This window comes from Myotis yumanensis, unplaced genomic scaffold (genome assembly GCF_028538775.1).
Source record: "Myotis yumanensis isolate MYYU_CA2020_CCGP unplaced genomic scaffold, mMyoYum1.0.hap1 SCAF_2, whole genome shotgun sequence".
NCBI classification, from domain to species: domain Eukaryota; kingdom Metazoa; phylum Chordata; class Mammalia; order Chiroptera; family Vespertilionidae; genus Myotis; species Myotis yumanensis.
In genome coordinates, this window is record NW_027223753.1 from 12,620,122 (window position 1) to 12,643,419 (window position 23,298).

Here is a 23,298-nt window from a genome sequence, read left to right on the forward strand (position 1 = left end):
TATTTACTTATCTGAGAAATTCAAAAGCCATTTATAGCTGACATTTAACAAAACATCCTCTATATCTCTAAGGTTAATCCTTCTTTCAAGGGTGCAAAATCAAGTAAGCACATATTAAATAATATTTTAATTAGGTATGTGATTTAACATTTAATGAGCAAATCACATTAAATATTAACAAGGAATCCTAACTTCATGAATGTCATCACTCAGCAGATACCAAGAAATGCAGAAAAACCTACAATATTTAACAAATATTATATGCTAAAAAATATCCTATATAATAAAAGCCTAATGTGCTAAGTGTCCGGTCGTCCGTTCAACCAATCAAAGCATAATATGCTAATGATATGCTAAGGGTGTTCAACCACTGGCTATGACGTGCACTGACCACCAGGGGCAGGTCCTCCAACTGGTAAGTTAGCTTGCTGCTAGGGTCCAGCTGATTGGACTGAGTGAGATGGGCCGGACACACCCTGTAGCCCTCCCACAGCACCCCCTTGCCCCGCTGACCCCACCTCTGATGGGCCTCCATTGGGGCAGGCTGGCTGGACCCCATCTGTGCACAAATTCGTGCACTGGGCCTCTAGTATAACATATAAATATACAATTAAGTGCTAAAAATGGTACTTCAAAATGGAGGGTAGGTAAAATCTTCATAAGGTATCTATTTAACACATAATATAAAGTAACAATTAGGCTATTTATACTAAAAATTAGGACCAGAGTGCAACACAGCATACTTGCAAAGGGAAACTTGGTCTAGAGTAGAGCAAGGAATCTAACTGCACTAAGTAAACACGATATTGTTTCTATGTTCATTGTTCTGCAAAGTAGTTCCATAGTTTTCATCAGATGATCAAGGGTCTTAACCCCCAAATTGTTGAGTATTGCTTTTGACCTTATTTGTGAGTGTTCAACAAAAAGAAAGCAGCTTCCCACACAGTAAGTGAAATGTAGTATTTCACGAGCTTTAAATCAGATAAACCTGTATTCAAATTACATAACTTCTCTACTCCCCATTTCCTTATTTGTATATGAAGATCTCATACGATGAAACAATATAAGGCATGTACCGCACTTAGTACAGTACCTGGGACATAGTAAATCACTCAATAAATGTTAAAGATACACCTGAGATCAAATCCAGTCTCTGTCTACACTTACTAGCTAGGCAAGATACTCCACCTCTGTGTCTGTTTTCCCAACTAATAAAGGGGATATAATTATACTTACACTCCATACCTTATTACAAGGATTAGATGAATTTGTACAAGTGAAATGCTTCGAATAGTGATTGTTGCATATATATATATAGCAGTTATTTAAAATAGAAAATAAGAGGGAATCTTTAAGCCAAACATTAGGTTTGTAAATTTACTACATAAATTAAGGTTCACCTCTTTAGCATGCTACTTAAACTATTAACATAATGCTTATAAATGTTATGTAATAACATGGAAAATTATTTACAATACAATGTTGTATTAAAAAAGAAAACTATCAAATTGTATAATCATTATAATTTACTAGAGGCCGGTGCACAAAAATTTGTGCACTCGTGGGGGAGGGGGATCCCTCAGCCCAGCCTGTGCCCTCTCGCAGTCTAGGACCCCTCGGGAGATAACGACCTGCTGGCTTAGGCCTGCTCCCGGGTGGCAGAGGGCAGACCCAATCCCTAGGTGCAGCCCCTGGTCGGGCTCAGAGCAGGGACGATTGGGGAGTTGGGGCACCACCCTGTCATGCACAGAGCAGGGCGGATCGGGAGGTTGCGATGCCACCCTCAGTCACGCTCAGGGTAGGGCCGATTGGGGGGTTGGGGCACCGCCCCCTGTCACACTCAAGGCAGGGTCGATGGGGAGGTTGCGGCGCCACCCCCTGTCACGCACAGAGCAAGGCCAATCAGGGGGTTGGGGCGCTGACCCCTGTCACTCACAGAGCAGGGCCCATCAGGGGGGTTGGGGCTCCATACCCTGTCACACACAGAGCAGGGCCCATCAGGGAGGTTGGGGAGCTCCCCCCTCACACACAGAGCAGGGCCCATCAGGGGGTTGGGGAGCTCCTCCCTGTCACACACAGAGCCGCAGGGCGATCAGGGGGTTGGGGAGCTCCTCCCTGTCACACACAGAGCCGCAGGGCGATCAGGGGGTTGGGGAGCTCCCCCCTATCAGGCACAGAGCAGGGCTGATCAGGGGGTTGGGGCGCCTTCCCCGGCCACGAACAGAGCAGGGCGGATAGGGAGGCTGTGGCCCCGGCCCCTGTCACACACAGAGCCGCAGGGCGATCAGGGGGTTTGGGCGCTGCCCCTGTCATGCTGATCCCGGTGCTGGGAGGCATATTACCATTTACTATATAGGATAGAGGCCTGGTGCATGGGTAGGGGCTGGCTGGTTTGCCCTGAAGGGTGTCCTGGATCAGGGTGGGGGTCCCCACTGGGGTGCCTGGCCAGTCTGGGTGAGGGGCTGAGGGCTGTTTTCAGGCCGGTGGGTGACTGAAGCTCCCAACTGCTTTTTTTCTTTTTTTTTTTTATTCTGGGCCAAGGCCTCTGCTGCTAAAAGCAGGTATCTGGTTTGTTTCGGTTCTATAATCGAAACACTGTATCATCTCCAGCTCTGAGATCCTGGCTGGCTGAAAGCTGGTTTCTGGGGTTTTGTTTAGCTTCTATATTTGTTACAATGTTTCAAACTGCCAGCTCAGAGGCCGGCTAGGCAGGTGGGGAACGTTGGAGTCCTCCTTCACTGAAGCAAGCAAGCCTCCTGTTCGCTTCCAGCTGCCTGGCTGCCGGCCGCCATCTTGGCTGGCAGTTAATTTGCATATCCCACTGATTAGCCAATGGGAAGGGTAGCGGTCGTACGCTAATTACCATGTTTCTCTTTTATTAGATAGGATACTGTTTCATGAAAACCAAACTCTATTGTTAGGGAGTAAAAATAATATATAGACTCCTGGCCAGTGTTGCTATGTGGTTAGAGTGACAGCCTGAGCACCAAAGGGTTGGATTCCTGGTCCCAGTTGGGAGGATGCAGCAAGGCGACGACCAATGGATGTGTCTCTCTCACATCAATGTGTGTTTTTTTCCTCTCTCTCTTCTTCCCCTCCCTCCCTACTTTCCACTTTCTCTTACAAAATCAATGGGAAAAAATATCATTGGGTGAGGATTAACAAACCAAAAAAGAAAAATTTACTTTTTCTTCCAGGAACAAACTACTGATATACACAACACCATGAATAAATCTCAAAATAAGTACCTACTGCATGATTCTGTTTCCTATTATAACTTTTATATAAAAGTCTAGACATTATAAATGCATCTGTAATGACAGAAAGCAGAACAATGGTGGGTAAAGATGGAAAAGAAAGATTACAAAGAGATATGAGGAAACTTTTTTGGAATGATGCAAATGTTAATATTCTCGATTGCAGTGAAGGTTTTCATGGATATATATATGTTAAATTTTACACTTTAAATAGAACTTTAGATATACTTAAATCAAAGGTACAGTATGTATTGTATATCAAATATGCCTCAATAAAGCTGTCTTTCAAAACAAAGTATAAACAAACAAATCAGCAGTTCAATTGGTGTTATTTACCATTGGGGGAGGGGAATAGATTGTTATTTTCTTCTGGATTATAGGACAATTAAGTAGACTTACATCTAGCTGGATACCATTACCTAAGGAGTGTGGATCAACTCATGCTAAATTCTGTCTCTGTGCAGGGGGTCTTCACTGACATGTTGACGTACTCAATGCTTATCAGGACTTGGCAAAAGACATAAAGTGTGATTTTCTAATTAGATGACCTAAAACTATACGATGACAGAATCAAGACTTTATAAAGCATAAGCTAGCTAAAAAGGATCATGAAATGCTACATCATTAAGGAGTAATATATTCAAATTAAATAATTTATTTATAGAAATTTTTCATAAGTTAACAGTACACTTCTTCCAATCCCCCAGAATATAGACTGCTGCTTCTTGTAGTAAAGTCATTGTTTCAGAAAAATTTTTGTTAAAAAATGTTATTAAGTTTATCTCTGCAATTACATTAAAAATACTGGGTCATAAAATCTAATTTCTCTAAATAAAATATTTAATACAAAAATATACAACATGGTAAAATTTCATAGTCCAGCCCTAGCCGGTTTGGCTCAGTGGATAGAGCGTCGGCCTGCGGACTGAAGGGTCCCAGGTTCGATTCCGGTCAAGGGCATGTACCTTGGTTGCGGGCACATCCCCAGTGGGGAGTGTGCAGGAGATGGCTGATTGATGTTTCTCTCTCATCAATGTTCTAACTCTCTGTCCCTCTCCCTTCCTCTCTGTGGAAAAATCAATAAAATATATATTTTTTTAAAAAACACAAAAATTTCATAGTCCATTTTTCAGAAGCTTGCCAAAAGTTACCAATGAAAAAATTTCAAATTAGCTCATGCCTCTTTAATTCTGCCATTTCCTCTCTACCAAATAATATATATGTACTGCCCTTAACACATTGCGTACCGCATAGAAATCTCTAAGACATACGCCAGGGACCGCACGTTTTTGGGCAAACTGCACGTTATTTAAATCATCATAATGCACTTTAGGTGTTGTTTTTCAATAATTATAACATTTTTATTTACAAAAACAATTAAACAATTAAAGTTCCTAGTACTTTTTTAACATATGGTACTGTGTAAAACATTTTCCTCTATGAAGAGGGACCAAACAAAATTTACATAAGTATCTAGATTCGCTCCTTTTTCCATGGGCGTGAAAAACGAGAACACTTGTGAGCGGTCCTTAACAGAAGGCACGCGAAACATGAGAAAACTCCTGAGCGGTATGAAATGTGTTAATAGAGTTTAAAAAAATATTGGCTTTATTAATTTTTGTTCATATGATCAATCACTCTAATACAATTATGGTTAATGAGAGGCCCAGAGCACGAAATTCGTGCATGGGTATGGTCCCTAGGCCTGGCCCAAAATCAGGGCCATCTTCCCCAGCTGCATGCCAGACGGGGGGAGGAACCAAGAAGTCGGTCATTCCGCCCACTCACCAGCCCCACGCCCACTGTGGGCTGCCCTCTGTGTGTGGGCAACTGGTGGGCCGGAGACCTTGGCCTGGCGCCATCCGCATCCCCTGCTACCCAACCCCGGTTCCCAGTTCGCCAGTGGGCGATTGGAGCCTGCCAGCCAGGAAAAGGGACCGAGAGGCGGTCAGTGCACCTCATAATGACTGGTTGAGCGGTCGTTCTGGTTTTTCTGCCATTAGGGTCAATTTGCATATTACCCTTTTATTATATAGGACTAGAGGCCCGGTGTATGAAATTCGTGCTCTGGGGGCTGGGGGGGAGTAGTTCCTCAGCCCAGCCTGCACCCTCTCGCAGTCCAGGACCCCTCATGGGACAGCTGGCAGTCAGACATCCCTCTCGCAGTCCTGGGCTCTTGCAGTCTGGGACCCCTCACTCCTTACCTCCCGCCTGCAATGGAGGCAGGAGAGAATCCCATCACTGCTGCTATGCTCACCAGCCATGAGCCCGGCTTCTGGCTGAGCAGCAGCCCCCCATGGGAGATCACTGACCACCAGGGGGCAGCTCCTGCGTTGAGTGTCTGCCCCCAGGTGGTCAGTGTGCGTCATAGCAACCGTCGTTCTACGGTTTGGTCGATTTGCATATTAGCCTTTTATTATATAGGATGAGGGATAATGACAAAAGTATCCTACTCATCTCTGATAAATGATCCAAGGAGAAACTTATATAAACCAGGCTAAAATAAGTAAATAAATAAAAACCAGGCTAAAATAAGTAAATAAATAAAAACATGTAACATGAAGGCTTTATAAAAGTTGAGTCCTACTTTTGATACTTCGAATATCAGCAGAGAACCTACCTAAAATGGCCAACACAAGGGCATAAAGCCGCAATTCAGACATAAGTAAAATCTTACTTGCATAATTTTTTACAACTAGCCAGGAGGTGTATTTGCCTTTCAAAGAATTTAACCAATTCAATTAAAGTAACATATGGACAACATATGCTGAGGCAGGAGGAGGTGAATTGAGCGTTAGCCTTTATTTTATGACACAGAAGTGATACTAATAATGGACCCAGACCCTAGAGCAGCGGTTCTTAGCCTGCGGGTCGCAAGCCCTTTGGAGGTCAAATGACCCTTTCACAGGGGTCGCCTAAGACCACTGGAAAACACATATATAATTACATATTGTTGTTGTGATTAATCACTATGCTTTAATTATGTTCAGTTTGTAACAATGAAAATACATCCTGCATATCAGATATTTACATTACGATTCATTAACAGTAGCAAAATTACAGTTATGAAGTAGCAACGAAAATAATTTTATGGTTGGGGGTCACCACAACATGAGGAACTGTATTAAAGGGTCGCAGCATTAGGAAGGTTGAGAACCACTGCCCTAGAGGAATAATTATATATATAAATTATATATATATGCCTAAGCGACCAATACAAACGACCAGTCGCTATGACGTGCACTGACCACCAGGGGGCAGATGCTCAACACAGGAGCTGCCCTGAGTGGTCAGTGCACTCCCACAGCCAACCTCCCCTCGCCAGCCAACATCCTATGGTCCCTTCCCCTGGCCAGCAGGCCCTTATGGCCCAATCGGGGCCAGGCCCCAGACTGCAATGGGGAACCGGGAGTGGGTGGCAGCGGACTTGTCCCCTTTCCCAGGGGGGCCGAGGGCTGGCTCCCTCCTGGAGCCAGCGGCCAACCTCCTGAAATCCCTCCCACCTTGTCCTTCCCCCCAGCTGGCAGGCCCCAATTGGCCCAGCCCCGATCGGCCCTGATCCCCGGCCAGACCTAGGGACCCCCACCTGTGCAGGAATTTCGTGTACTGGGCCTCTAGTCAATATATAATCTCGGGACTGAGAAAAAGGGGAACTAAGAATGTCAAAACACCTGGTCAACCACTGTCATACATTCAGTTAAAGTATACAATATTGTAAAGGTGCAGCAGAACACTTAAATTACTAAAAATGAAAACAACTGATCAAAAATTGAAGACTATCATATTTCAGGATTTTTATGTATTTATTAATTAATTTGAGAGAACGAGAGACAGAGAGAAGAATTCGTGCTCCACTCATTCAAACATTCATTGTTTGATCTTGTATCTGCCCTGACCAGGGACCAAACCCTAAATCTTGGCATACTGGGATGACTCTCTAAGCAACTGAGCTATCCTGCCAGGGCTTACCGGTGTTATTTTTTTCTGTGTTTTAAGTTCTGTATAAGCTATTTTATTCTAATTTTTTCACTTTATAATATTAGCTTTACCTATGCTATTTGAAACATTTCTTAAATAATAATTAGTTGTACATTATTAGTAGAATTTAATATTCATTCAACATTTGACAGATATTTCTTAAGTTTTTAATGTGTGTCAAGCATTATTCTAGGTGTTGGTAACACAGTGAGCAATCCAAACCTTCAGTCCTCATAGAGCTTACCTTTGTGTGAGCTAGAAATGATAGGAAAAAATATATAGGCTATATATTAGTGGGTAGTAATAACTGCCTAGATGAAAATGAGGCAGAATAAAGGGATGGAAAATGACTGGACATTCTACTTTAACTAGGGTTCTCTGGAAAAGTAGCATTTAAGTAGAAACCTAAAAAGTGAGGAAGTGAACCTTGCAGATTTCTAGAGAAAGAGCATTTCCAGTACAAAGAAGAGCAGTGCAAAGTCCCAGAGATAGCAACATGGTTAATGTGGTCTTAGAACTGCAAGGAAGCGAGAGTGGCTAGAATACAGAAAGGTTAGAGACAGAAATCCAAGAAGTATGTGGAGCATTATAGACCATGGTAAAGATTCTGGATTTTAATCTAGGTGTGACAGAAAGCCATTGGAAACTTAAGAGCAGTAGGTCTTAATTTCCTTTTAAAAAGAAGTAGCTACTATAGAAAGAGTAGACTATGTTTAGGGTGGGTATTTGTGTTGGTAAAGTGGAAGCAAGGAGACCAGTAAAGGAAATTATTGTAATAATACAGGCAAAAGATAATGGCTTGCTCTACAGTGGTAGCAGCAAAAGAGATGAGTAATGGATTTGATCTATATTTTGAAAGTAGAATATGATATCTTGGGTGTGGGATGTGAGAGAACGAAGACCAAAGGGTGATGTCATGGATCTTGGATTGAGCAACAGAGAGAATGTGGTACTATTTATAGAAATGAATACTGAGAGAGGAATGGGATTTTGTTGAGAAAAATTAATATATGTAAACATTATTTAGGTGAGGAGTTAAGCATAGAGTTCTATCCCTTCCAGCTTAGTGTCACTTCCAAAACAAAGTGACTTCTTCCTTTACCATATAATAGCACATTCACATATCTAATCAGATTCTTAACCTGATGGATATCTGTGAAATTCTAAAATTTTATTGTAAATACTGGGTAAGTGTTCTTTTTTTGAGGAGAAAGCACTGTAACTATTTTCAAATTCTAAAAATAATTCATATCCCACAGGGGTAAGAATCATTGCTTTATCATATAACCTTAAGATTATAATTATTTATTTACTCATCTCCCTCACCACACTATGAGTTTCTATAAAGCACCCTGTCATATTCCTAGGAATAAGCAGTATAATGAACTAAAATATTTAAAAGATATGTCTACCTCCCCAATTCTCCTCTAAATTGTCTCACACTCACTGATAGCTGAAATCTGCTTCTAATTTTATTAACTTCATCCTCTAACTTTTAAATCCCTTCATTTATGAATCTGAACCAATCATTTGACATAAAAAATTAAATCTACTCCCAATGTTCTTTTCCAAACTTTCTGTATTTTTACATGTAGAGAGGGAAAAAAGTAAAATAAAAAAATTTTGTTAAAAAAGTAACTTTAATTTTAAGAAAAGATACCCAAAAAGAAAATTAAACCTCACAGTGTCCTAAAAGAAATCACAATACAAGGCCAAAGGCAAATATTTATGAAAGGAAAAAAAAGAAGAGAGATGATCTATGAACTGGGAGGTCACAGCTTGATTCCCTAACAGGACATGCTGACTGGATCCCCAGTGGAGGAAGTACAGGAGGCAGTTAATCAATGATTCTCTCTCATCTTGATGTTCCTGTCTCTCTCTCTCCCACTCCCATCCTCTCTGAAATCAATAAAAAATATATATTTTTTTTTTTACAAAGAAGACAGATATACAAGCCAATCTATCTTATCATTTTTGTTTCACCACTTCTTAAATTAAGACAATGGGTGAAAGGCCTATTTACTGCATTAAATTATATACATCTAATTCTACTTAGGATTTTATCGAACCTTTTGCCAAAACATCTATCACATGTCTATCAAACAAGCATTGCCTGTAGTGTCAAAGGCTCACGTGGAGAAACAGATACACAATATGACCAGCTGTGAATCACTCACCGCGCTGTACACCGCCGAGACTGCGGGTGCGAAGATCCGGTCCTCCAGGGGCTGCTGCCCAGGTCCTCTAGGGATTCTACAGAGCAAGTTAAGGGTAAGAGACCTCAAAAGTGGACGCTTTAGCAGTAAGAGAAAATTATCACCACCAAATGCTGTCAATGACCCAAGCTTTGTCACCCAGGGGTCATACGCTTAATTCCCCCAGAAACTGGAAAACAAAGTATTTCAAATATCCTAATGTAATTAGATCAATCTCTCCAAAAGTGATTCCCATGATAAAACATTCCATGGAAACTCAAAACAAATACAATTACACAACAAGCCTCCAAACTTTAGGCCTATGATGAAAATCTACCACCTTTCCTTTCCATAGAAAGAGACTAGGGAAATATAAGCAGGATATTCAGAAAGGTAAGACTAATTCATCAACCTGGAAATTGCTAACAAAGGCCCAGTCTTTTCGCTAACTACACAGGAATAGAGAATACCACAGTTTCCTTGTTTTTCTATTTTAGCTGCTATTTTCCCTCATATCCACCCACCATTTTTAAAATGAGGCTCTCCATCATAGTTTAGTTTAAAATGTGTCAGCATGTTGTCAAGACATTCTGTTAAAAGACAAAAGACTATCATTTTATTTAGCTCCAAAATTTGAAAAATGTAATAAGTTCTTCTATCTGATAAGGTGATTTTACCTCTTTAAGAATGACAACCAAAAGACCAGCACCAAAAGATTAACAGCAATTATCTCTGGATGGTAGGATTACATAACTGTATAATGCGCTTTTTCTACAATAAATATAAATTATTGCCCTGACCAGTTTTGCTCAGTGGCTAGAGCGTCGGCCTGTGGACTGAAGAGTCCCAGGTTCGATTCCGGTCAAGAGCATGTACCTTGGTTGCAGGCACATCCCCAGTGGGGGGTGTGCAGGAGGCAGCTGATCGATGTTTCTCTCTCATCGATGTTTCTAACTCTCTATCCCTCTCCCTTCCTCTTTCTGTAAAAAAATCAATAAAATATATTTTAACAAATAAATAAATAAATAATAAATTATTTACATACTAATTTCAATGCATTTTTTAAAAAACGACTATGTAAATGTAGTAAACCCAAAATGAGAGAAATCCTTCCTTCATTGTAACTAATATTTTATACTTCTCATACTATGTTCCTTTCTAATTCAATTAAAGAAGTTTGAAAGACAGAGTGACAGCTGCAGATAATTTTATATGAATGATCACAAGTTGCAGAAGTCTGAAAGAATCATTAAAAGTGAAATTCTTTATATCTAAATAGCAACAGTTTACTGAGGTGGGAGAAAAAAACAAAAAAAAAATGAAATCCTATGCTTTCGTCATTCAAAATTAATAACCCTATAACAGTCTCTTGACAGTTCTTTAAACTAGCCACCTCAGACAACAGTTCAATGCACTGCCATCATCCTCCATGCATGAAGAAGTGATTTAAATGCCACAATGAGAAATAACAAAGCTAAAGCAGGTCATTAATAAGCTGCTTCATCCAAACTATATATATGTTTGCAATGTAGAAACATAAGCCTAACAAGTTTCAGGATACAAGTACTTGTCAATTATTTCAAAAATAAGATTACCCTTGGCTGAAATAAAACTTCCTTTGAATTATAGTTCTTCATGGTGGTCACATGAATAACGAAAAATATGAGGCCATTCTTTTCTTCTGCAAAGCCAACTGCTATTGCTTTTTCTAGCTAAAGCTCTCTCACAAATGAGTTATTAGTACTATGGCCCAAAAGGTGAACCACACCACTTAAGAGAAGATTAGGGCTTCAGATTACTATTAGTTACTTTATTGGCAAACAATATTTAATTGTAAGATTTCTAAAGAGACAATCATGTATTTCGCCAACAGTCCAGTTAACAAACATTCTTTTTCCTTGGCAACAGATAAAGAATATTGATTTCATTTGCTTCACTCTCTGAAAATGACCAACAGAATATTGTGTGGGACTGATAAATGAACTGTTTCTTGAAAGAACATTTGGATAAAAATAATTATTTTAAAACAAAAACACAGTTCTATAAAAAGAAAACTAAAAATAGAATTCAGAAGATGTGAATCTAAAGCGTACTACAACATAACCAACCAGGTTATATTTACTGAACATGTTATAATACTCTGGTAAAATGCAGTTCAGCAAGATGAAGTTAGTTACCCAAGTTAACAAGGCTAAGTACCAGGCCAGGTCTCCCTGTATTCTAAAGACCGTGCTCTTCTATTACATCAGTGGGTACAAGGGCAGAAATACTAAATGTAAAAAAACACAAAACCTGATCAAAATATGGTTGCTCCTATCTATAGGACAAAACTAAATTAGTATTTCATCTCATAAAAGAGTCAATGGAGCCCTAACCGGTTTGGCTAAGTGGATAGAGCGACAGCCTGCGGACTCAAGGGTCCCAGGTTCGATTCCGGTCAAGGGCATGTGCTTGGGTTGCGGGCACATCCCCGGTGGGAGATGTGCAGGAGGCAGATGATCGATGTTTCTCTCTCATCAATGTTTCTAACTCTCTATCCTTCTCCCTTCCTCTCTGTAAAAAAAATCAATAAAATATATTTGAAAAAAAAAGAGTCAATGGAGTGTCTAAAACTGAAAAGTCCCAAATTCTTGGCCCAAGTTGAATCACCTTCGTAATGGCAAATGACTACTCACTATTACAGATGGGGAAGGTAATGCAAAGAAAACAAAGAAGCTTACTTTACAGAGCAATTTTCTCCTTTAATCTTAGTGGTTATGGCTGCACATCTTCGTAAGTATGATAAAATCACTGAATTATACAATTGAATAGTGTAAATTATATGATATGTGAATTAAATATTAATTTCAAAATAACAATATTTTAGTCATTTGCAACTTGGCTGGTAATCACCGTTTCTACTTAAAAAACCCACACAAATCAGTATGAAATAGGCACTGCTAAGCATTTTCTCCAAAAACAGGTCAATTCAAAGAAATTACATGCATGTAGAGTTCTTAGACTACAGCATACTTCCTCCTAATTCTGCCAACCTTAAGCTTATTACCAGCTCTCACCAACCTCTGTATCTCAAGCATACATCATTGGACACTTATTTCCCTTTGAGCTCAGGGTAACAAACAGCTTCTCACAGCACCACTTAGAATTCAATCAATGAGCAGTGTAATATGCATGTGCTGTGCTCCAGAACACATTTTTATTTCTAAAACCTCATGACTGAACTACAGTAGCACAACCACTTGACACTTCTGGTTCAAATTGCTGAATTACATATCATTAGGAAATATAAGGAAAATCATTAACAAGATTAGACAGATAGTATGTAATAACTGAATTAAGACTAATTAGAAATATGAATGCAAAAAAATTCTAATTCTACACACTTTTTCTAAAAAATATTAACAAGACAACTTTCAGAATTAAATAAAATTTGAAGTTTAAAGAAAATTAAAGTACAATAGACTTTAAATGGATTATTAAAGTACTCACTATATACTCTACACATTAAATGTCAATTAGGCTGATAAAAAAATTTCAGCAACCAAATTTCATCAAAGAAATCCAGGATCTCTGGGGAGATTACATAATGATCTGAATGTTTCCTAATTATACCATGAAGGAAAGAAGGGACCAATTTTTTTTTTTTTAGGCACAGATGTTTACTGAAATTTCATGAACGATAAACTCTCCTGAGGAGAGTTTTAGATCAATGACAATCATAACTGACCTTGGGTTTGACGCGTAGTCAGTAACTCCTCAAAAGGTAGATTTTGACAAGTTAGAGAGCAAGTAGTGAAAGTCAAGAGTAATCTTCCTCCAACTCGCTGAAACACTTATGCTCCATTTACAACTCCCAGCTGAATGTTCCTAAACTTTGCCCCACTCCACTACAAGAAAAGCTATTATCCCAATGCTCAGCATAAGCAATATTCTTAAAGTGACAGCCTCAAGTTATCCCTGCCTTTGTAAAAGGGAAAGTGAAAGTACAAACCCATTGCGCTTAGTGCTTTAGAGAAGACACAGGCAACTGATTTCAGGAAATGAAAACAAATGAATGAAAAATATATTTTTTGCAGTATGTCTTATTTAAGCTTTAGGGCAATATAGTAATGTCAGTCAATTCATGCCTTCTCCACTTTCTCCTCCTTTCTACATAGTTTTTGATAATGAAAAAGGAAAATGTATAACAAAAATAAGGGCAGAATTTCAAAACTATACCTTATTTCACAAAGATACTATACGTGACTTTTCAAAAGAAGCACTATTTAAAATACAGTTGCTTTGGAAATAGCTATAATCCCTTTAATATTATCAGTTCTGACCCATTAGGGATATGTCTTATAAAAATTAACTCGAAATGGATCAAAGACCTAAAGGTAGAGGCTAAAACTGTAAATTTTTAGTAATAAACAGGATAAATCTGCATAACCTCAAATTTGGCAAGAGATTGTTAAATATGTCATCAAAAGCAACAGCAACAACAACAAAAAGATAAAGTGTACTTCAACAAAGTTAAAAACTTTTGTGCATCAAAAGACACCAAACCATCAAGAAAGCAAAGAAAACAACTCACAGAATGGGGGGAAATATTTGCAAATCATGTCTGGGACTTGTATGCAGAATATACAAAGATTTCTTACAACTGAATAACAAAAAACACAAAAATGCAATCTGTTCCATATCTGACAAAATTCTGAAAGATAGTGATTGATCTTTGCCATTTCAGTGAATTTATACACAGAATTTCTCTCTGCTAAGAAACGTCTTAATTCTGATTTAACTGTTCTCCCCAACGTGAGCAGCTTCTCAGATTAACTTAACAGTTTTCACCTCAAAGTAGTTTACATGGAAAAGTGTCCAACAGAGGAAACTGTTTTTCTTATTTACATCAGACCAACTAGTGCCGTTAGCCAAATTAATTCACCCAACTGCCACATGACAAAAGTCAGGTTACTGAAAATACTTGTTCCCACCATGCCAACTATCAAGGAGACTGATGGGGAAATTCAATACCTTTTATTAGTACTACCTATCTCCAAAGCACCCCCCACCTAGTGTTTGAGTACATCTAATTTCCCCTGAAGAATATGATCTGATGAATACCAATGGCAATATAAAATACCAACCATCACCACTTAGAAAACATAATTCTCTTCCTTCTATACTCATCATTCTTAATATCAAAGTACACTAGAAACATTTTCGTCACTCCATCTACTTACAAATTCACAGCCAATAAGAACTGCAAAGTATTCTACAAGTTCATCTCACTGCTCCCACACACACACACCCAGAGCCACCTCTAAAGAACTTATTAGAGCAGTGGTTCTCAACCTACGGGTCGCGACCCCTTTAGGGGGTCGAATGGCCCTTTCACAGGGGTCGCCTAAGACCAACGAAAACACATATATAATTACATATTGTTTTTGTGATTAATCACTATGCTTTAATTATGTTCAATTTGTAACAATGAAATTGGGGATCACCACAACATGAGGAACTGTATTAAAGGGTCGCTGCATTAGGAAGGTTGAGAACCACTGGTCTTAGGCGACCCCTGTGAAAGGGTCGCTCGACCCCCCAAAGGGGTCTCGACCCACATGTTGAGAACCGCTGCTCTAGATGATGCTCAAGAGTTACTAGCTATAACTAATTAAGAATGTTACACATATGGTTTCTTCATTTATTGGGGAAAAAAATAAAAGTTGCATACAATTCTAAATATATGACAGGCCTCAAAAATGTTAATTATATACCAGTAAAAGTTGAAATTCAGCTTGTATACAGTTCTAAAACTATAAAGCCTGAGTTAAATCTAAAACCCGGTTCTCTATTAAAATTTATTTCTACCCTGGCGGGTGACTCAGTTGCTTGGAGCATTGTCCCATAGACCAAAAGGCTGTGGGTTCGATTCCCAGTCAGGGCATGTTGTTGTTAATCCCCACCCAAGGATTTTTCCATAGATTTTTAGAGAGAGTAGAATGGAGGGGGATAGACAGAGAGAGAAGCATTGATGTGAGAGAGACACATCAATTGGCTGCCTTCTGCACTCACCCTGACAGGGGACTGGGGGCCAGGGATGGAGCCTGCAACCAAAGTACATGCCCTTGACTAGAATCAAACCTTCAACCCTTCAGTCCTCGGGCTGATTCTCAATCTACTGAGCCAAACAAACCAGTCAGGGCTGGTGTTACATTTTTTTAAAAAGCCACTAGTTCTGCCTAGCTGGCATGGCTCAGTGGTTGAGCACTGACCTATGAACCCGGTCAGGATATATGCCCGGGTTGTGAGCTCGATCCCCAGTATGGTGCGTGCAGGAGGCACCCAATTAATGATTTTCACTCATTATTAATGTTCCTATCTCTCCCTCTCTGAAATCAATTAAAATATATTAAATAAATAAATAAATAAATAAATAAATAAAATGCCATTAGTTCTGTCAGAAACTCACTCATACAAGTGGTTTCCATTAAAACCATTATTGAACAACTACTGAATAGAAGTGCTTTACGTGTGCCTTCCATTCCATCACACAGAATATAGAAAGGTGTATACACAAGGGTCAAGTTTTAATTAAATGAGTAATTTTTACTGTTTCAAAGATATTTAAGTGAAACTGGTGCGCTTTTTTTTAAAGAATGCAGATTGGTGAATAACACATTCATTACTAGTATAGTTTGGTACTTAATTCATGCTAAGGTACCAGCAATATGACCCACCATTGATTCTGCACCATCAGTGAAAATGTCAATAAAGTGAAAAAGGCATAAAATGTCTTAGAACAATTATTAAAATAGTTCTGATCTCTGCCTCTAAATGGTATGCTACCTTAAGAAAGCCATGCTCTCTCACAGGAACCCCTGATGCCAGGATTAGAATTCCCATTGCCAATATCTAGAATATTCCTAGTACAGAGCAAATACAGGTAAACAGACCAGAAGCACAGAGCTCCAAATACGGGTACCAGAGAATCTCATAAATGTACTTATGTTAAATTAATGGAAAAAGGGTCATCAAATGAGATCATGAAAAAAATCCAAAGAGCTTTTCATTCACACTGACAGAGAACTACTATGCATTTGAAAAATGATATATAATTATTCATTAATGTGCTTTCTGAAAAAAGAACTAGTCTGTATGATGGGTTGCATTCCTTTAACCCATGTTTAGTAAAATTCAAAAATTAATGTAGCAAGAGCAGCCTTCTCTACTATTTCCCCACTGTAGCCATTCCATCTGGGCTTCCACTCACAGTCATGTAATTAATTCTCCTTCACTTCATCCTTAGAATCTTACACTCAGGCCCATCCAACAAGGCTCATCAGTGTAGTTAAAACCATTAGAAAAAATAAAAACTCTTTATCTTCCTTTTTTCCAACCCTTTTTTTCCTTTTCTTTAGTTTCAGGTTTAAGTAGCTAAGCACCCACCTCATGACACCTCTGTCTGAAATGGGCACAGCACCTATGACAAACTGAGCCAGTGACACCAATACAGTCCAAGGGCTCAAGTTGAATCCAACACACCCCAAGCAAGTCCTTTAATCTATAAACTAGAACCAATAATTCCAGCCAACACCTACGTTTCAAAAAACTTGAAAATACTTCAACTTGAAGGCCAGAAGACTTAAACTGAAACAGATCAATTTTGCAGTTAAAGAGGCTTATTATAACAGTTCTAGAAAACACTAAACTCCAGAGACAGTTTATTCACATCACCAATCTAGAGTACAAATTTGATTTTAGCATTCCAGTTCTTCCACTTACTACCTGTGCAATTTCTGGGGGAGTTACATTTAACATCTCTAAGCATGTTTCTTCACCTATAAAATAAGGACAATAATAGCACCTACTTTGGAAGTTGATATACAGTTTAAAGAATTTATTTAAGGCATTTAACCCAGTATTTTATGAACACTGGAGTACAATAAATGACTGCTAATATTAAGACCTCTAAGTGAAATTTATCTTTTTAGTATAAAGGTCAAATAAGGTACCAAAAGCAGCTGAACCAATGACAAAATAACAGAAAATTTCCCTCATATTTCAATCACATATTTATATACTAACTTATATAATAACTATAAATAAATTTTCACCATGTTGTATGTTATATTCTCTTCTTACAATATATGACAATGGAGTTCTAGCATCTAAAAATTTAGTAGCCCTGGCCAGTGTGGCTCAGTTGGCTGAGCATCACCCCATGCACCTAGAAGTCGCCGGTTCAATTCCAGCTCAGGGCACATTCCTGGGTTGTGGGTTCAATCCCCAGTGGGGGAAGGGGGTGCAGGAGGCAGCCAATCGGTATTTCTCTCTCATCGATGTTTCTATTTCTCTCTCCTTCTCACTTCCTCTCTCTAAAATCAGTAAGAATATATATTTTAAATAAATAATAAAATAAAAATTTAGTGCAGTCATGTGCCACTTAATGACAGGGGGAAATGTGCCATTAGGCGATTTCATCATTATGTGAACACCATCGTGCACTTACACAAACTTAGATGGTATAGCCTACACACCTAGGCTATGTGGTATAACCTACTGCTTTTAGGCTACAAATCTCAATAGCGTGTTATTATACTACAACCATAATACAATGGTCAAGTATTTGTGTATCTAAACATAACCACACATGGGAAAGGTACAGTAAAAATACATTTTAAAATGTTTTTAAAATGGTATGCCTGTGTAGGGCACTTACCATGAATGGAGCTTGCAGGACTGGGAGTTGCTTTGGAAAGTCAGTAAGAGGTAAGTGAGTGTGAAGACCTAGGACATTACTGGATACTACTGCAGACTTTATAAACTCTGTACATTTAGGGTATACTAAACTTATTTTTTTAAATATCACTCTTCAATAATAAACCTTAATTTAACATAATATTTTTACTTCATAAGCTTTAAAAATTTTTGAAACTTTTGACTTAATAAAAATAGTTTTATCTGGTGACCATCAATTTGTTCCTATAGCCTTGTAGTATAGTTTATCAGGTAGCATGTTACCTTCAACTTTGTTCTTCCTTTCCATTTTTCAAATTATTTTAAATAATTTTTATTGATTTTAAGCGAGAGGGGGAGAGGGAAAGAGAGTAGAAGGGAGAGGGAGAGAGAGAAAAACAACTATGTGAGAGTGGAACATCAACCGGCTGCCTCCTGCTTCTTACACATCCCCACTGGGAATCGAGCCCAAAACTCATGTACGTGCCCTGACCAGGAATTGAAACCAACAACCTTTTTGTGCATGGGACAATGCCCAGCCAAACCACACCAGCCAAGACTTGACTCTTTTGATAACACTTAGCTTAAAACACAAACACACTGTACTGCTATACAAAAAATATTTTCTTTATATCCTTATTCTATAAGCTTTTTTTCTATTTTTAAATTTTTTTTGCGTTTTATTTATATTTTTAATCTTCACATGAGGATATTTTTTCTTTTCTTTTTAGAGAGAGTGGAAGAGAGAGGAAAAGACAGAAACATCGATGTGACAAACACATTGATTGGTTGTCTCCTGCAAGTGCCCCAACCAGGACCAGGGCCAGGGCGGTGCCTGCAACTGAGATACATGCCCTTGACCAGAATCAAACCCGGGACCTTTTAGTCCACAAGCCAACACTCTATCCACTGAGCCAAATCGGGTAGGGCTGCTTTTTAAACTTTTAGATTTTTGCAACCTCCTCATCCTCAGAAAATCCTTTGAAGTCATGGACAAACATCCTGAATGTATTGTCAGATGCCATGCAGATACTCCTTGGTGACATCATCTCCAAGCCCAAGCAAGGTCCTGGATGCAGCCATAGATGTTGTTTATAATCCTTCCAGAATTGCATCAGTGTCTTCCTCAGTTTCAGCAATGGCGTGGGCAAAGGTCCTCCTCATGTAGTAGGCCTTAAAAGCTGCTCTAACTTCTTGATACATTGTTTGATCAAAGAGACGGTGTCTGAAGGGAGAAACACCGTGATATTGGGTTGAAGATCACCAATAAAAGGAGGATGTCCAGGAGCATTATCAATATTAAATGATGTGTTCTTTTCCAAAGTACTTCTCCACATTGCTGGCAAAGCAGTTCAGGACATCTTGGAAGCGGAGCTGGGCCATCCATGTCTTCTTATTGCTCCTATACTACACTAAAGAGTGTGTGCTTGTTGATATGTGTGAAGGCCCAGGGATTTTCACCGTGCCAAATCACAAAGGTTTTTAATTTGTAGTGTGCAATATTGCCCCCCAAGCAAGACTGTGATCCTGTCCTTAAAAGCCTTGAAACCCAGCAATGATTTGACCTCCTTATAGATGAAAGTCCCTTTAAGCATCCATTTCCAGAACAGGGAGGTTTAATTCATACTGAATATTTACTCTGACAAGTAATTTTCCTCCATGATCACCTTATCTAGAGTTTCCAAACTTCAGCTGCCTTCATTTCAGCACTCACCTCCACATTAAGTAATGAATAATGATTCCTGAATCATTTAAACCATCCAGAGCTAGCAGTTAAGTTCAACTTCCTGGTGTGGTCCAGCCTTTTCTTTAAACATGTAAATAAAGGGGGTGGAGGGAGGTAGAAGATGGTAAAGGGGCCATAAATGCTGACAGAAGGAGACTTGACTTTGGGTGGTGAACATACAATTCAAAAAGAATTTTATACCTGAAACCTATATAAATGTATTAACCAATGTCCCACAATAAATTCAATAAAAAATTTTTTTGAATGCAAACAAACTTTTTGCTTTGGCCAGCATTGTCATGGTGCTAGGAGGGACATACTTCTGTGTCTGGTCTTCAATCCAACCCAAGTCATTTCTCCATGTCTGATATAGGCTCTTCTCAAAATTAGTCTCATTGCCTTCATTCTCGTTCTTTAAGATCATAGCTATGGTAGAATGAGACAAGCCTGACTCACCAGCAATAACCGACACTGATTTTCCACCTTTGTAGTTCTTACTCACTTTTATTTTTGTTTCCAAGCCAATCACTCAACATGGCCCTTACTGGCAACATTAGCAATGAATGGATTTTGTACACTTAGGGGTCATGATGAACAAAATATGAGCTTAAATCAAGCACAAGAGAAAATAATGCAATCAAGAGATAGTGGACAGCCCAGTCAGTGTATCAGAGTTCGATTCTCGGTCAGGGCACATGCCGGGTTGTGGGCTTGATCCCCAGCGGGGGGCGTGCAGGAGGCAGCCAATTGATTCTCTCTCATCACTGATGTTTCTATCTCTCCCCCGCCCCTGCTCCCCCCCACCCCCCATCCCGCTTACTTTCAGAAATAGATATATATGGTTTTTTAAAAAGAGGCGCAGTAAATATAATGTATGTGAGGCTGCTGATGGCATACACGGCATACTGTTTTGCAACAAACTTCTTTTTCTAAGTAGAAAAAGTACACCCTAAAACAGGTGGGGAATCTTTTTTCTTTCAGGGGCCATTTGGATATTTATAACATCATTCGCAGACCATACAAAATTATCAACTTAAAAATTAGCCTCCTATATTTGGTCAAATATCTAATTAACTCACCCCTAATGCCTTGGCAGAACCAGACCAAATGATTTTGCAGTCTTATAGAGCCCGCAGGCTGGCCATTTCCCACCCCTGCTTTAAAATAACAGTAAATAGTATAGTGTAGTAAATATATACATCAATAACATTTATTATCATCAAATATTATGTACTGTACAAACTGTATGTGCTATACTTTTCTATGACTAGTAGTACAGCAGGTTTGTTTACACCACAAACATGTGAGTGATGCACTGCACTACAGCCTTGTGAGGACTACAATGTCGCCAGGTGATAGGAATTTTTCATCTCCATTATAATCCTCCAGGGCCACCGCCATATATGTGACCTATCATTGGCCGAAATTCAGCACATGATTGTATATACTTGTTTAATACTGAGGTTATTAAATAGAACTTAAAATCACAAATACTTTCCAGGAGACTCTGTGTAGTGTCAAGGATAATGCACTGTGTGGCACACTAGGTTTACCTTAACGAATGACTAGTCTAGGAGGAAAATTTGTAACAGATGATGGAATAAAAAACTCATAAACTTTCACAAGACACAGATAAAGACTTTTAGGGTCCTCCAAATCTCTCTTAAGAATACAAATACAGCCCTAACCGGTTTGGCTCAGTGGATAGAGCGTCGGCCTGCAGACTCAAGGGTCCCGGGTTCGATTCCAGTCAAGGGCATATACTGTGTTTGTGGGCACATACCCAGTAGGGGGTGTACAGGAGGCAGCTGATCGATGTTTCTCTCTCATCGATGTTTCTAACTCTCTATCCTTCTCCCTTCCTCTCTGTAAAAAAAAATCAATAAAATATATTTATTTTTTTTAAAAAAGAATACAAATACAACAAAGGTGGGTGGTATGTGCAGTAGTGTTTGTTATGTTATTCTCTATAATTTCTATACGCATAAAATATTTCATTACAAGATAAATCAACTGTGTAAAAAAAAACCACACAGAACTCTTGAGTAGTGAAAATTTTTAAAAATTGTAAAATACAGTCCAGCTATGATAGTTTACATATGCAAATATAGCATGTTTTTAAAAATAACTTTTGCTTATTTAGCTTGATGGTTTATTTCTATATAAGCAAAATATAGGACAAAGGCCAACACTATTAACTTTTGTCTGTTAAGTGAGGCAAAAGGCATTCTTTGAATAATCCACATAACTGTCTAAATTCTCCACTTTATATTATCTAGTAACACAAAAACATAGAGTAATTTAAAAACCATTTGACTCTGGTGAAAAGAATCTTGTCTGTTTTCATTATGAACATCACCAACAATGAGTTAGATGGGATACAGCCATAAGAGAAGGAAATAAAGTTCATTGTTACTTTACTTTTTAAATGACAAATAATTTCAACAAGATCTGGTCTTGCACTATGGCACTTAGATGTAACGGGGCATACTTACTTTATCAAAAAACACAAGAGGAAAGTAAGCTTCTTTTCTTTTCACTTTTCATTAAAAAAACTTGGAATGTTCTTTTGCAACTGTTTGTTTTTAGGTAAGGAGGTAAAATTCTAAAAAAGATACTGTTGCTGCTGCAAAGTATGAACAATGAGACTGGGGGTGGTGAAAGAGAAAGAGCTAGTGCGAGCCCTAACAAAGGCCGAGCACACTGGCTACGGCTTAACCCTGAGTATGAAAGCACTCTTTGTCTTTCTGGTCAATGCAAGGCCATTGAATGTCCCAGTATATAGGTTTGTTTTTTTTAAGACAGGAGAAGAGAGAGGATGGGGGAGTTCTGCCTCTTTAGGGGATATCTCCTCAGCTGCCTGGATACATTAAAGACGAAGATGGCAAGGACACAGAAAAGCTTTCCTAGCATGCAGCTACCCAGGCTTTGTCTATGACACACAGGCCAGGCAAAAGGACTCGTGTACCCTGCTTACACTACAACTCATTTTACTAATAAACAAAATTCCAGAATTGCATTTCTTTTTCACATTGACCCTTTCAATCTAGTTCATTCAAAAAACTATAGAGATAATGAAGTCTTTTGGCTTCCAATTTGGACTCCAGAAATTATAAACCCGCCCCCTTTGCATCAGTAAAGTTTAAATTTAAAAACACATTTCACTTTTTGTTCACCTGTTTTTCAAAAGGCCAGTAACCTAAGGAGATTTTCTAATTAAGGCAACAAATGTTTAATGTTTAACGTAGGTTCACAATAGAGACCTCACATTTCAGTACAATATCAGGGTGTGGATCATAACCATTTTCCTCACGGCCATAATTTCACCAACAAAAGGAAAGTTAGTGAAAGAAGTTGTCATAGTTTAATTAATTTGATTGATATCTCACTGTATAATTATCGTTGGAGATACAGTGGCATGAGA

The 23,298-nt window shown here is 38.8% G+C and overlaps 1 protein-coding gene across 19 annotated transcripts in view; it reads right to left on the reverse strand.

Annotated features, from left to right (window-relative positions):
- The window catches only part of EIF4G3 (eukaryotic translation initiation factor 4 gamma 3), a 274,226-nt gene that overhangs the window by 202,221 nt on the left and 48,707 nt on the right, over positions 1-23,298 (reverse strand). For all 19 annotated transcript variants that reach the window (XM_070404282.1, XM_070404280.1, XM_070404267.1 and 16 more), the window contains one exon: positions 9,413-9,488. Coding sequence is in view for 17 of the 19 variants with exons in the window: in XM_070404267.1 (XP_070260368.1) it covers positions 9,413-9,488 (76 nt within the window). In the remaining 2 variants the exon portion in view is untranslated. The remainder of the gene's footprint in view (positions 1-9,412; positions 9,489-23,298) is intronic.